The 16,255-nt window shown below is 29.3% G+C and overlaps 1 protein-coding gene across 3 annotated transcripts; it reads right to left on the bottom strand.

Annotated features, from left to right (window-relative positions):
* Nucleotides 1–233: 233 nt before the first annotated feature.
* On the bottom strand, nt 234–15,783 carry LOC134833134 (epidermal growth factor receptor kinase substrate 8-like protein 2). 3 transcript variants are annotated; one of them, XM_063847359.1, is made up of 11 exons: nt 15,510–15,783; nt 6,954–7,141; nt 4,872–5,362; nt 4,665–4,811; nt 3,281–4,570; nt 3,085–3,210; nt 2,946–3,027; nt 1,409–1,474; nt 1,062–1,259; nt 631–959; nt 234–575 (listed from the first exon to the last, which is right to left on the bottom strand). In XM_063847359.1, the coding sequence occupies exons 3-11, from the start codon at nt 5,148–5,150 to the stop codon at nt 450–452; spliced, it is 2,643 nt and encodes an 880-aa protein (XP_063703429.1). In that variant the 5' UTR covers nt 5,151–5,362; nt 6,954–7,141; nt 15,510–15,783; the 3' UTR covers nt 234–449. The 3 variants fall into 3 exon arrangements, with proteins under 3 accessions (XP_063703429.1, XP_063703428.1, XP_063703430.1); XM_063847358.1 differs by lacking the exon at nt 6,954–7,141; XM_063847360.1 differs by lacking the exons at nt 1,062–1,259; nt 6,954–7,141.
* Between the last annotated feature and the right edge of the window lie 472 nt (nt 15,784–16,255).

Genomic DNA, 16,255 nt, shown 5'->3' on the forward strand with positions numbered 1-16,255 from the left:
ACATTATTACTGTAATAAAAATAAATATAATAATAAAAAATGATGTATAAAAATCTATGAAAATGTAAAATATATTGAATAAATGATAAAACATATGTGAAAAATAATTTTGATTTTTTTTTTATTTTAATGAAAAAATCCGCATGAAGCCTTTTCAACAGTATTTTTGAGGAAAAACGCATATTTAATATGTTAATAATATTTTTTTTTATTTTTTGGTAGAAACAGCATATTTTACAATTCTTGTCGTATTGACTACAGTCTTTTAAATACTAATTAAAGGCATGCAAGTTTTTGGTTTTATTTCTAATTGTTTTGTTTTGGTATAAGAAAAGGCATTTTTGCTGAATTAATCTTATTATCATAAATGGAATGGCTTCAAAATACTTTTTTTTTTGTTAATAATTTTTGTTGAAAAGCTGTTTCTTTCATTTCTGAATGACACTTTCTTAACTTTCGGACTCATTGTTGATATGATTCTCATTTGACAGTTCTTGAACTCCATTAAGTCCTTCTGTTTTTTGTCGAACTTTTGCAAGAATTCCCATTAGCTCTGATGATCGCGTTGTTTTGTACTAAAAAATTAATTGAATTTAATGAAAGTTTTTAAAAAATTAAAGAAATTCTTACTCCCGAGACATTTCGTTGTATGGTAATTTGTGATGCAAGTCGTTTTCCTTCCTCCGTGCCGCAATACTCTTCCAAAGTTTCCTTTTTCAATGCAAACAACTCATTTCCTGTCAATCCTTTCAATCGTTTCATGGCATTTTCCGAAAAGCATTTCTCCCTTAACCAATTTTGAACTTCTTCGGGGTTTGATGTTTGTGTGATGTAAATGTCGGGCGTTCGAATTATCTCAATGTTGCGTTTCTTTTCACGGAATAACGTAAGAACTTCTTTCAATTCGCGATGCATATCATTTCCTACAGGAGTTGTGGGCTCCGTGACAGAACGACGATCTAAAAAAAAATAGAAATTAGGTAAAAAAAAATTTTTTTTTGAAAATTTTAATTACGAAAGTTAGTTACAAAAGTGCATCTACTATCAAAAAATATTCTTACTATCATTCTTTTTGTCGCCATTTGGCGTTGTCGGAACACTTGTGGGCGGTACGTGCAAACCAATCGGAGTTACGGGTAATTTTGCGGGCATTGGAGGCGCAGGCGGCGGAGTTTTACCAATCATGCCATTACTATTTCTACTACTAAGTCTATTAGGAGTACTACTTGTTAGTTTATCATCAACGGAATGTCTAAAAGCTGCGAATTAGTTGATGTTAGGAAGCGATGTTAGTAAAAGCAAATGAGTTAACAAAAAAATTTCTTTTAAAAAATTAATTTTGTGAACTCAAATTCTAAAAAGCATTACTACTCATGCCATTACTCGAAAAAAAAATCATTAAATTTACCTTCCAAACTGTGCTCTGACGTGAATGACGAATACCGTTGAAAACTACTAACACCATTGCCATTCACTGAAATGAATTATTTGTCATTAAATTCTAAAGAATTATAAATTTACCCATGATATGTGCTTTTTGTGAACGATAAAAGCCTCAACTTACCTTGAAACAGAAAAAACCCCAAAAAAATGTGACAAAACAACAAAAGTGCGTGCAAAAATGAAGCCCAACTTGCAACAAAAACAAACAATGACACATGTGACAATAAAAACATCAAAAAATAAACAAACAAAATGCGTGAAAAAAAGTGAATGAACCAAAAAACAAAACTTTAAAACGAAAATAAACGCCCATAATATGTTTTTAATATATAATTAATATTTTATGATAAAGGTTTATGGTTTAAATTGGGAGAAAAATATAATGATCTTTAAATTAGAATATGTTTTGGCTTAAAATACATACATTCAATTGGAAATGTTATTACATTATTAAATTACGCTACTGTTTAATTACACCGAAAATTTACTCCCGATAATCGGATTTAATTATAATTATTATTATATTACGTGTTTTAAGTACTGATTGATACAAAACTCTTTGTTGCTATTGTACGCCTATGCTAACTAACATTTATAAATATAGTTTGGATGAACATGTTATAATAATATAATGATTATATTAAACGGGATAATGTATTACAAAGTAGGTACGGGATAAATTTTAGCTATTTTAATACAATTGTTGATCAAAATTACATGTTTAGCATGCGTGACATTAAATGAACACTAAATACATGTAATTTCATAATTTTGACAATTAATTTAAAAAATATATATTATAATATATTATATTATATAATATGTATTATATATCATATTATATTTAAAAAATAAAAAAAATTAAAAAAAAAAATAATTTTCTTAAAAATGAATCCTTATTCTAATATGGTAATCTTCTTATACATCAGTACAGTAAATATTAAAATATTTTTCGTATTTCTTTTAAAAAAATTACTTTGAATTAATCATTTATTTGGATATGTTATTTTTTTTAATCTTGTATCTCTTATAAATTTATTTTTAAAAATTTTCCAACACCTGATGGCATACGATATTTTGTAAAAAAAAATAATTTTGAGTAATAAAATTTAACAAAATAATTTCCATTTTCGGACAGATTATCGAGATTAATTGCACGTCAACCTTATCAACTCTACGTAATTAATGATGATTTAATATTTTACTATTTAAAAGTACTTATTTAATAAAAGAGGACGGATATCAAGGTAAGTAGTCTTTGATTATAATTTTTTTCATTCTTATCTCTAATTTTCTTAATATAATTTGATTGATTATTCTTGCAAAATTATACAAAACAAAAGCTTAATAAATAAATATTTTGATATAAAATAATAATTATGGGACATTTTACAAAACTACATGCAAAATAAAAATCATAAAAATGCGATACCCAAATTTTTAGACAAAATACAAAACAACAACAATTTTTTTTTAGAAATAACGGAATTCTCCCTTCTTACCGAGATGTTTGTTTCGAACCCAATCTGCTGAGCCCGGGGAAGTATCGTTGTTATTGCTGTTGGATCCTTGATATCTGTCGTCCTACAAGAATTAATAATGAAAAATCATTTTCTAAAAAAAAAAATAAAAAAAAATTACTTTTCCATTGCGATATGGGCCGTCTCCATTTTCGTATGTTACGACAGAGACAATTGTATGAGGCACGTGAGCAATTTGACCACGAGCGTTACGAGCTTTCCACCATTTTCGACTGTCATCAAGGATCTGAAAGGAATATTTGAAAAAAAATGTTTAAAAATTTTTTTTAAGTAAAAAAAATGAAAATTTTTCTTACTTCTAAATATTCTCCTCGTTCGACAGTCAATTCTTTGTCGTTGTTTGCCGTTCTCGGATAAGTGACTTGAACAATTTTAGCACCCTTGGCTTGTAAATCCTCAATCCATGTATCGCCGCGATCGACGCCGTTATTTTGATGATGCGAAGACGACGACGACGGATGATGATGTTGCAAAACATTCGGCGGAGGCGGAGGTCCATGCCCATGATGATGTACAATTGCATGATGATGTTCATTTCGACTACTTGAGCCTCCATTTGCGCCCCGTTCGCCATTTCGTTCAATCGAATCCACGGAAATTTCGCTGCGTGCACTAAAATCTCGTAATCCGGGACTTCCAGCATGCGGCGGATGATGCGCATTATGATCAAATTCGTAGTCTGTGTAATCCTGCGAGTGCGATGGAAGCAAATCGAAGCGTTTCTTGTGATTATTTGGTGTTGAAGGACCCACGCCGGCATCTAATTCATCGATAACGGGAAATTCGGGAGACCATCCATCGAAGAAAACGGGATGATATGTCGTAACAGCTCCATCTTTCCATTGATCTCGCGGAATTGTCCATGCATCGCCGAGAGATCGCCACAATTCTGTTTCTTTGCTCGTGACACAATTGACCAACAAGTTAATAGCATCTCGTGTAAGCAACGGAGTAACGACTCGTGCAGGCAAATTTGGATCGTAATACGAATCATGTGATGCGTCGACAATCAATGCAAGAGGCGTGAACAGAAAATGAACCAATTCCGGAGCATTTGGATCGTGAATGTGCGCCTTTAGCTTCGCCAAGAGGTTAAAGGACAACTTGAACTTTGAAAAAATATCCACAAACTCCTTTTCGTGCGGAGGACGAGTTCGTAAAGTCAATAATCCTTCGCCCGGATCCTTTTTCTTCGATTTTCGGTTCTTACGACGACGTTCAAGTTCACGCGAAGCCGCTGCTGCATGTTGCAAACGCGCAATAAACTTCTCAATATCGTCGAAACAATGATTCAAAACTGTGACATCACGTTCGTACTTTTCGCTGCTCGTCGAACTTGTTTCGTCATTCAAGCCGCCCAATTCGCTATCCGTGTCGTTATTGTGATTGTAATGACGTTCTTCGCGTTCACGCTCCCGATCTCGAATATATTCGGCGCGATTCGCTCTTCCTCCGCCGCTGGCTCCAATTACGGGTCTATTGCGTTGTTGCTCGTAATGAGGCATCGCGTCGCGACTATTTATCAATTTGCCGTCCCGCAATTGCTTCAAGTCTTCGACTAAATGTACTGCCGAAATTCTTTGACACTGTAAAAAATGATCGATTATCAAAATACGGCTCGATAATGAGGGGGAGATTAGATAAAAAGAACAATTTATTGTCCCAAAATGACATACGAACCTGAAAAATGTGCATTTCTGAACGCGAATTTGGTCCGCCAGTGCCTACAATGAACACAAGAATGTTATTGTACATCTCCATGGGATCGTTACTTGTGAACGCTGTTGGTTCTTGAATCGATGCTGCTTGAAAACGTTCAATAATATTCTAAAAAAAAAATTTTTCATCATTAAAATCGAAATTTCTCAAAAAAAAAAATTAACTTACTCCTGTCTCGAAATCCATAATTAATACCCAAGATCTGTCAAGACAAAGTTTCATCTTTTGCGACCAAATTCCTGTTGTCTTTTCAAGTTGCAACAATTTTCGCATGCCATCAGCTGGATACAAAATTCCCGTTTCTTTTGTCACGGTAAAAGTTGCCAAATGTTCCAACTCATAAACGGGCAAATCGTCAAGATTTACACTTTCAGGGCGATCATCTCCGCTGCGAGATTCCAAATCGTCGCCCGAATACGCCGCTATTGGAGAATGTCGGTAAGCCATTTTTTGTTTTCTTATTATTTATGTAAATATTTGTATAAATTAAAGCACGTGTTTCTCTTTTTTTTTCACTTTTTTTTTTGTTTAAATGTTTCTTAATTGTTTGTTGAATTGCTTGCTTTTGTCATGTTTCAAATTTTTTGTGTTGTCTTAAGGCACACTTTTTTTGAGCTGCTTCCAATTAAATAATTCCTTCTTTACAACGTCGTGTTACACTGAAAGATACAAAAAAAGAAGAATGTTATCTATCAAGGTCTTCAAGTGTTGTCTTATCAAATCGCTTAAAATATATTATTGAGAAGCTTTAATCTCTTGATTCACAGAAAATGCGATATCGAGTGAGGAAGAGGAGTTTTTGTTACACCTGTATTGACTCACTACTATGAGTCTTTTACTGTTTTGATAGTCTGCGGTACACAAACAAGCAAAAATATGATAAAATATACTGATAATTGATTAGTCATGATTCGGAATGGAAGTACATATCAGACAATTTAATAGTCTGATGTAAAATGCAAAGATAGCATCATGTGATAAAATGATGACCAAAGTGTTTGTTATTCAATGTTTTTTTTTATTTAGTGATGTAATCTGAACAATTATGTGTTAAAATATTCGTCAAAAAATTAAAAAAAAAATTGAAAAAATTTGTATTTTTATATGATTCAATATTTTACAAATTTTTCCATATTATTTAGTTTTTTACGAAAATTAATGAATTTTAATTAAATTTTTTCCTTTTTTTCATATTAATAATTTTTTGTCAAATTTTTCCGTAAATTTTTTTTTTCACAAATAAAAATTTCAACAATTAAAATACAAAAACCCATAATTATTATCAAACCAACACTTTTGTCTGCACAAACTCATATCATGTCACTCCGCAGTAGAAAAACACATGTTTCTATTTTGTAATCGTTACTGGAATGCGTAAAAGGCATGTACCAGCAGGTTTTTTTTTTGCTTGCAATTACTTATTTGTCCACAGCAACAACAACAAAGTTCGAGTAACTTGCTCATAAGTAAAAACTTTATTTATTTATCCGCGAGCCATAAACACAAATATGTTCCGATAAATAATAAATTTCAAAGACCTGATCAATATTCATGAAGGTACCAAAGCTATTTGCCGTTAGTACTTGTTAGTGTCATTTCACTCGAGGCAACATACTTAAAAACACACACAAAAAATGCACCCGGAAAGTGAAACTCCGCTTAAAAGAAATTTTGTTTCTCTAAAGGGCCGTTATTTGTTTTCTGCTTTGTTTGGAGACAACCGAGTTAATTGGGCAGTTAAGATATTTTTTTCGAAAAAAAAAGTTTTCTTTTCGCCTCGTTTGGTAAATAAATAAATAAAATGAAATCGTTCGCGTTCAAATATTTACAAGTAATGATGTTTAAAATTTTGATTTGAAACTACTGACACGCTATCACTCGTTTTGTTGTTTGACGATTATTTGCTCTGTTCAAACAATTGTCATAAAAAGACGAGTTTCGAGTTTTAGCGAATTTGAAAAGTGATCAAAGTCCACAAAAAAGAATTTCAAAGAACCCATTGAGCACTAAATTGTCCAATCAAGTACTTCGAAATGGAATTCTGGTCACGCAATTTCTCGTTATTTACATCAACATCATCTCCTTAAAGACTCTGCTTCGTATTTTCTAATCAAGCACGGCACAAAATTTGTATTCGAAACACGTTGATTGAAGAGCTAATGATGTGTGCGATGACAACGACGGAGACGACAACTTCCTAACTTATTTACTTTGGTGCTGCTGCATGCATGTCGATATGAAAAAAAATACCTTTTGCTTTTTTTGGGGAAGTAACAGTCGTCGTTGTCTGACAACGTACGCATCAAGTCAGGAAGTAACGCTTGAAAAGTAGGTGTAGTGTGCACGGAAACAGGATTGTTGCATTTTTATGGATGACTTGATTGACGAGTTCAACAATTTCATGTGATATAAATTGGATTTTGATGCATTAGGTGCGACTAAAATAAAAAATAAGTTGAATTTTTAATTAAAAAAAAATTCAATGAATTAAAGTGAGGGGGATACGAAACCCAAATAAATCTCTGTAACAGGTGTTACATACTCATGTTGATTATGAAACCGGCGGCGATGATGATGGGAGTTCATTACAACACTGTTTTTCAATAAAAATGTAAAATCAATGACGACGAACCGACGATATCTTGACAGTCATACATGCAAAAATACGAAAAATAATCTGAAACTCAAAACGCGAGACACTAAATATTTTTCCCACACTATTCGTGTGTGTGCTCGAACGTCTAATTTTACACTCACTCGCGAGCAGGCAAGCAAGTATCGTTTTATAAATATTATTGTTGTTATTATTTGGGTATGTGTGGCTTACAATAATAAAACAAGGTAAGTGAATTGCAATGTTGTTAAAATGTTCATTCATCATCGTTTAGTGGGCTTAAGCGTTTTAAATATCAAATGAATGGAATTTATGTCACTTTTCGATTATTTTGATGTATTTGTCGAGTGTAATATTTATTTTTTTGCATTCGGCATTGAATTACTTTGTTCAGCTCTCTCGGATTTGGTTTGTTTGTTGCGGTTGATGAATGATGAGTTTTTGGTAATAAATACCTTAATAAACTGAAATGGAATTAAATTTGAATGGCTAAATTGTGGGATCGTAAGGTTGGTTTGGTTGATAAAGAAGGATGGGTTTGCATAACAATAATGGGAAGAAATGCTAAAAAATTATTTAAAATGTTTTCGATTTTCTCCTACTTAATTTGTTTTTTAATTTTTGTGGATATCAAGTAGCAAAAATTCAAAAAAATATTCAAAACATTAAATTTTAGTCAACAATTTCTTAAAAAAATATTAAATGTTTAGTTAAAGATATCAAATTTAAAGATATTTCAATTTGCAAATTTTTTTAAAAAATTAAAAATTGAAAGTCAATATGATGGTTTTAAAGCTTGAAAAGAATATAAAATCCGTAAAAATTACGTAAAAAAATACGTAAAAAATACGTAAAAAAATACGTAAAAAATATTTTGATTTTTTTTTTATGAAAAACCTTGTTCAGGGTAAGTTTCATGAGAAGGCGTTTTACGAAGAGAAAATTTTTTTTTTCCAAATTTTCAAAAAATTTTTTTTTTTTTTTTTTTTTTTTTTGATGAAAAACATTGTTCAGAGTAAGTTTCATGGAAAGGCATTTGACGAGGAGATAATTTTTTTTTCCAAATTTAAAAAAAAAAATTTTTTGGAAAACAGTTTTGTTTTCGCCGACATAATTTTTTTGAGCTTAAAACGTTACAATATATCACTAAAACACTTAAAAGTAACTCAATCTCTTAACATTGTCGATCCATCATAATAATACACTTTACATATTTTAATCTTATTATTGCACTTTTTTCCTGTTTTATTGTTGTTGTCATAATAAAGCAATGACATTTAAACTGACACAACTACTATCGAGCAAAAAACGAATAAATAAATAATAATAAAAACACTTTGCGAACATAAATCACCTGTAATCGACGGCATTAATCCTGTGTCAGATTATGCAAATCGAATTCCTCGGCAATTGCATCGATTGGAATGCAATTTAGTTTCGCTTTTATTTAAAGTTATTATAAAAAAAAATATTATAATGAACTTGTCAACTTCTCTTTTACAACTGGAATTCAACGCAAAAATACCAACAAACTATTTTCGACGTCGTATTTGTAGTAAATAAAAAAAATAGAAAAAGTAGTCGTCTAAAGAACGACATACTATACCGCATTTCGATATTACATACATATCTTTATTGTTGTCCTCACTTTACAATTTCATACTCCTCATTTCAATTTTCCGAACTTTTTATCAACTACAGACTTTCCATTGAAATGCATATATTTCATAATTTTGTACCCCTAATTTCACATTTTCGTACTCCTCGAAAAAGAAGAAAAACGGTCATGAAATTTTTCAAGTCAAGTTTTAATCAACTTTCGATGGATTTCAAAGCTAAAATTGAATAAATATTCATTCTAAAGTTCATTTCTGTTCATATTGGGTCGATATTTGACGTAACAAAAAAATCAGAGTTTGGAGGTTCAAACTCTGATTTTTTTTGCAAGTCATTTTTTGATCACTTTTAAGCCTAAAATTGAATAAATATTCATTCTAAAGTTCATTTCTGTTCATATTGGGTCGATATTTGACGTAACAAAAAAATCAGAGTTTGGAGGTTCAAACTCTGATTTTTTTTGCAAGTCACTTTTTGATCACTTTTAAGCCTAAAATTGAATAAATATTCATTCTAAAGTTCAATATTGGGTTGATATTTGACGTTTTTGACACTTTTAAGCCTAAAATTGAATAAATATTCATTCTAAAGTTCATTTCTGTTCATATTGGGTTGATATTTGACGTAACAAAAAAATCAGAGTTTGGAGGTTCAAACTCTGATTTTTTTTGCAAGTCATTTTTTGATCACTTTTAAGCCTAAAATTGAATAAATATTCATTCTAAAGTTCATTTCTGTTCATATTGGGTCGATATTTGACGTAACAAAAAAATCAGAGTTTGGAGGTTCAAACTCTGATTTTTTTTGCAAGTCATTTTTTGATCACTTTTAAGCCTAAAATTGAATAAATATTCATTCTAAAGTTCATTTCTGTTCATATTAAGTCGATATTTGACGTAACAGAAAAATCAGAGTTTGGAGGTTCAAACTCTGATTTTTTTTGCAAGTCATTTTTTGATCACTTTTAAGCCTAAAATTGAATAAATATTCATTCTAAAGTTCATTTCTGTTCATATTGGGTCGATATTTGACGTAACAAAAAAATCAGAGTTTGGAGGTTCAAACTCTGATTTTTTTTGCAAGTCATTTTTTGATCACTTTTAAGCCTAAAATTGAATAAATATTCATTCTAAAGTTCATTTCTGTTCATATTGGGTCGATATTTGACGTAACAAAAAAATCAGAGTTTGGAGGTTCAAACTCTGATTTTTTTTACAAGTCATTTTTGATCACTTTTAAGCCTAAGTTTGAATAAATATTCATTCTAAAGTTCATTTCTGTTCATATTGGGTCGATATTTGACGTAACAAAAAAATCAGAGTTTAGAGGTTCAAACTCTGATTTTTTTTACAAGTCATTTTTTGATCACTTTTAAGCCTAAAATTGAATAAATATTCATTCTAAAGTTCATTTCTGTTCATATTGGGTCGATATTTGACGTAACAAAAAAATCAGAGTTTGGAGGTTCAAACTCTGATTTTTTTTGCAAGTCATTTTTTGATCACTTTTAAGCCTAAAATTGAATAAATATTCATTCTAAAGTTCATTTCTGTTCGATATTTGACGTAACAAAAAAATCAGAGTTTGGAGGTTCAAACTCTGATTTTTTTTTGCAAGTCATTTTTTGATCACTTTTAAGCCTAAAATTGAATAAATATTCATTCTAAAGTTCATTTCTGTTCATATTGGGTCGATATTTGACGTAACAAAAAAGTTTGGAGGTTCAAACTCTGATTTTTTTTACAAGTCATTTTTTGATCACTTTTAAGCCTAAAATTGAATAAATATTCATTCTAAAGTTCATTTATGTTCCATATTTGACGTAACAAAAAAATCAGAGTTTGGAGGTTCAAACTCTGATTTTTTTTGCAAGTCATTTTTTGATCTTTTTTAAGCCTAAAATTGAATAAATATTCATTCTAAAGTTCATTTCTGTTCATATTGGGTCGATATTTGACGTAACAAAAAAATCAGAGTTTGGAGGTTCAAACTCTGATTTTTTTTGCAAGTCATTTTTGATCACTTTTAAGCCTAAAATTGAATAAATATTCATTCTACAGATAATTTCTGTTCATATTGGGTCGATATTTGACGTAACAAAAAAATCAGAGTTTGGAGGTTCAAACTCTGATTTTTTTTGCAAGTCATTTTTTGATCACTTTTAAGCCTAAAATTGAATAAATATTCATTCTAAAGTTCATTTCTGTTCATATTGGGTCGATATTTGACGTAACAAAAAAATCAGAGTTTGGAGGTTCAAACTCTGATTTTTTTTGCAAGTCATTTTTTGATCACTTTTAAGCCTAAAATTGAATAAATATTCATTCTAAAGTTCATTTCTGTTCATATTGGGTCGATATTTGACGTAACAAAAAAATCAGAGTTTGGAGGTTCAAACTCTGATTTTTTTTACAAGTCATTTTTTGATCACTTTTAAGCCTAAAATTGAATAAATATTCATTCTAAAGTTCATTTTTGTTCATATTGGGTCGATATTTGACGTAACAAAAAAATCAGAGTTTGGAGGTTCAAACTCTGATTTTTTTTGCAAGTCATTTTTTGATCACTTTTAAGCCTAAAATTGAATAAATATTCATTCTAAAGTTCATTTCTGTTCATATTGGGTCGATATTTGACGTAACAAAAAAAATCAGAGTTTGGAGGTTCAAACTCTGATTTTTTTTGCAAGTCATTTTTGATCACTTTTAAGCCTAAAATTGAATAAATATTCATTCTAAAGTTCATTTCTGTTCATATTGGGTCGATATTTGACGTAACAAAAAAATCAGAGTTTGGAGGTTCAAACTCTGATTTTTTTTGCAAGTCATTTTTTGATCACTTTTAAGCCTAAAATTGAATAAATATTCATTCTAAAGTTCATTTCTGTTCATATTGGGTCGATATTTGACGTAACAAAAAAATCAGAGTTTGGAGGTTCAAACTCTGATTTTTTTTGCAAGTCATTTTTTGATCACTTTTAAGCCTAAAATTGAATAAATATTCATTCTAAAGTTCATTTCTGTTCATATTGGGTCGATATTTGACGTAACAAAAAAATCAGAGTTTGGAGGTTCAAACTCTGATTTTTTTTGCAAGTCATTTTTTGATCACTTTTAAGCCTAAAATTGAATAAATATTCATTCTAAAGATTTTTTTTTCGATCGAAATTTCCTTGATTTTTGAAAAAATAAAAAAAAAATTCATGACCGTTTTTTGGAAAAAAAATTAAAAACGGTCATGAAATTTTTCAAGTCAAGTTTAAGTAAACTTTTGATGGATTTCAAAGCTAAAATTGAATAAATATTCATTCTAAAGATGATTTCCATCAAAATCTCCATGATTTTTAAATAAATAAAAAAAAATTTTTTTGGGGCACAGCGTTACTGACACACACACACACACAGACGACAAGTCGAATTTAATACCGCATTTTTTCTTCAAAATGCGGTAAAAAACATCAACTATGTCACTCAGTTTGTTTGTTTTGCAGACTAAAACAATAAAAATATTTTATGAACAACAAAAACAAATCATGAGTGCAAAAAAATCACAAAACAGGTTATTTTATTTTATTATTATTATTTTTTAAAATACTATTATGTGCACATAAAACTTTTTTTTTAACTGCATGCATGCCTGTCATTAAAACAAACTTTTAGGTTATTAAGTTAAATCGATGCTGCTTTTGTACAGCTTCAAAAATAATAATAAATGTAATGTGACTTTTGCAATCGAAGTACCTACATTAGGTAGGAAATGCATGCAAATGTGCATCCAAATCGTCTCTTGTACGAGTTCATTCATTTGCAATAATTGAATGAAAATTTACTTAAAGAGCGCAATTAAGCATACAATATGGAAGAAAGAAAAAACAAAACAAAAAAGTCATGAATAATAAAGCGCAGAGATAATGATGATTGTTTAGTGACGGAATTAAATTAGTGGAAATTGTACTTTGTAATAATTTTGTACACGTTACGTTCCGTGGAAACAAAGATAAAGAGTTGGGTCTGTGATATAATAATGACTAAAAAGTTAAATATTTAGTTGAAAATATTATCTGGGCGATGACTTGGGTGAACATTTTTTTTAAATTCTATTTAAAAAAAAAATAAAGATAAAAAAAAATAAATATAAATTTTAAAAATTAAATTAAATTTTTCTTTATAACCCAAGATATGAAAAAATTCTTATTTTTAATTATTCAAGCCTTTTTTTTAATTTTTAATTAAATATTTTTTTCCTTTATTTAATTTTTAAACAATTTTTTATAATTGAATTCCAAAAATTATAAATAAAATTATTTAAAAAAAATTTGATTAAAACTTAACTTGAAAAAAAAATTCGAAAAAAATTAAAAATGGAAAAATTTAAAAAAAAAATAATTTTCGGGAAAATTTTTGTCAACCTATTGCTTTACTTAAAAAAAATGTAAGTAAACATAATTAGCCACACCTTCTCTACTTACAAATTTACCTTAGACTAAGTAATATAAACTTATTTAAAGATCATCTCTTCAAAAAGCACTTATTTGCATATTTATTATCGTGAGTATTTACTTTAATTTCTTAGACAATTGTAAACAATCAGATACACCTTAAATTTATTTTTGGGTTTCTCTTTCAACTTTTTTTTGTTATGTTTTGTTTTTGTCTTTTTTACAAAAAAAAAATAAAACTTACGCGACAACTCGTGCACTAAAAGACGACGAAATTGTTGACCTCTTGCACTGTCTGAAGGTTGCTCATGCAAAATCAATCAAAAACTGGTCAAATTTCTGAGTAACCATTAATTTTTTTTTAGCTTCAAACAAAAATAAATAAAAAATTGTCTGTCAGACTTTAAATTTGTGACTCAAAATAAATAAAAAAACGAGCAAGCACAAAAAAAAAGTTCTAGCGATGATAATTTGTGTTTGATAGTATCGCAATTTATTTACATATGCGACCTTGAGAAATAACGTTTTTTTTCTGTATTTTATAATATGATATAATAACAAGTTATTCTTTTTTTCTGTGATATTTGTAGCAGAATTCACGTATCATGTCACCTGTGTCTGTACAAACATAAAAAAATACATAACAGAATGATGTGAATGAATAATGTTAATTAAATTTTATCATAATTTGATATTTATTCATTAAAAAGATGTCGAGAAGATGATGAAAATTAAACATAAAAAGCTTGTCTTCTTCTTTTTTTTATCTTCACAACTCACACTTACAACAACCTGTTTTTTGTTTATCATAGGCTTATTCGGTGAATTTCAAAAAGTTAATTTCTCCTGCGTTGATTGTGTGCTGGCTCGCATAATTATACACTGAATTATACGCAAAAATTCATGTTTGTATAGCCGTATCGCATCACACATCATCGCGTTTCCATAATAAAATTAATAATAATAAAATAATATAATATATAAAATAAGAGCAACGCAAGCAGAATATGATACCGTGATATTTAAAGAAAGAAAATATACGCATTCCTGACTGTGTTAATTAATTGTATATATTACCAAAGATTTTTTTTCTTGATATTTAAATATTTATTCAGTTAGATAGGATCAACAAGTGTCCTTCATATGAGTTCAAAAATTGTAATAAGAATAATTATATTAAAATTTATATTTTTTTTTGTTAAAATAAAATATTTTGATCGAAAGGTAAGATTTTTAATATATAAAAAGATAAATTTTAACTCAATTTTTACTTTTTCAGATAAAAATCTTCAATTTTTGGTCGTTTTTTAACGAATCTCCGCATACTTGAACTAATGATTACGAGAAAGTCAAGATTTATGGGCATTCCATGTAAATTACTGTCTAATGAGATTCTCCATAAAATCAATTTTACGAAAAAATTTGACCTCTTTTCTCAAAGTTCTTCGTCCTTCATGAAATTTGATGATGTCCCAAGATTCTATCCCACAGCTCATTGTAAGGGAGCCTACAATGTTTCAATCGCAATATTTTTTTCTCTTATATATTGTTGTTGTTTGTTGGACATGGACACCGTTTCAGCAGCATTCGCCACATAATAAATAAGAGTTATTATATAGAAGAGGCGCGTTATATGCATGCATCACAGATTGGAATTCCAATATAAAATCATACAATTTGTGTAGTCATGTGTGTATTCTTTTTACATATTTTTTCATATATTATATCACGTATCGTGTATATATTCGAGCAACACTAATACACATGCAGAGCACAAAATAAGACACCACAACACGATAACTATCAGTCAGTGGTACTTGTATTATTATTTTTTTTAAATGGTAAAATATGTGCCATCACCGCTTTTTTTACAGAGAGCTCTTTATTATTATTGTAATTTTTTTTTTCGTTTTTGTATTTGTTTTGTACAATTTTTTCATGTTTGCTAAAAAAAAAACACAAGTCAAACGCCACAAAAATCGATGATAGGTGACCCAAGTTAATTAACACAGTTTTATTTTAATTATTGTTGTACCGTTTTGGGTTCATACACCTGACGTGTGCGCGTTCATTTTCCGAGATTTTTATTCTTTCACTTGTTGTAAATAATTTTTTTTTCGAATTTGCATTCACTTACTTCATTTGCTGACCAAATATCGCAACGTAGCTCAATTTACAGCTTTTCACTAAAAATAATAATTTCCTTTTAATTGCATTTTTTGTTCAATAGTTTCACACAATAAATTATAATTAATAAATTTCTTAAATAATGTTTCTACAGTTTTTTGTTTGTCATTCACGTAATTTTTTTTCTTAACTAAACACAAATAATTATTAATAAAGTTTTTTTTCGCTGTTTGTTGCAGAGACTGAGAGACAAACAACACAATTTAAAATTCCTCCACGTCAAATGACATCTTACGTAGTTCTACCTGTAAATGAAATGGCTAGAGGTAGGCAAAGGTAAATGGATATCCAAAAGGGAACATTCATGTATGCAACAAAATATTTCAAAAAGGGGGTTTCGCATGAAAAATTTTAACAAAAAGTTGAAAATTGAAGTTTTAATTGAGAACATGGATTATTTGAAAGGACAACAGGTGCAATAAAGGATGATGGTATGACGTTATTTGTGAATGCAACCATGATTAGGTTTCATAGCTGTGCTTTGAAAGTGAGGCAAAACGAGTGAAGAGAATGTATACATTAACGGTTGATGGCTTCGAGTTACCGGAGTACGGGAAAGAGATTATTTATTACTGTTTGATGAAAAAAATTATATTTTGAAGAAGAAATGGAATGAAGTAAGTTTTATTTTATTTATCATTTTCATTTATGTTTTTATATACCTTAAACGTTTTATTTAAAATAACAGGAAATTCT

The sequence above is a fragment of the Culicoides brevitarsis genome, chromosome 3 (genome assembly GCF_036172545.1).
Source record: "Culicoides brevitarsis isolate CSIRO-B50_1 chromosome 3, AGI_CSIRO_Cbre_v1, whole genome shotgun sequence".
Taxonomy (NCBI): domain Eukaryota; kingdom Metazoa; phylum Arthropoda; class Insecta; order Diptera; family Ceratopogonidae; genus Culicoides; species Culicoides brevitarsis.

Excerpts from the sequence above, each read along its gene's own strand:
- LOC134833134 (XM_063847358.1), bottom strand. The coding sequence starts at position 5,150 with ATGGCTTACCGACATTCTCCAATAGCGGCGTATTCGGGCGACGATTTG. Across the intron at positions 4,812-4,871 it reads TTATGGATTTCGAGACAGGA|AATATTATTGAACGTTTTCA; the intron begins GTAAGTTAATTT and ends TTTTTTTTTTAG. Across the intron at positions 3,211-3,280 it reads AACGAGGAGAATATTTAGAA|ATCCTTGATGACAGTCGAAA; the intron begins GTAAGAAAAATT and ends TATTCCTTTCAG.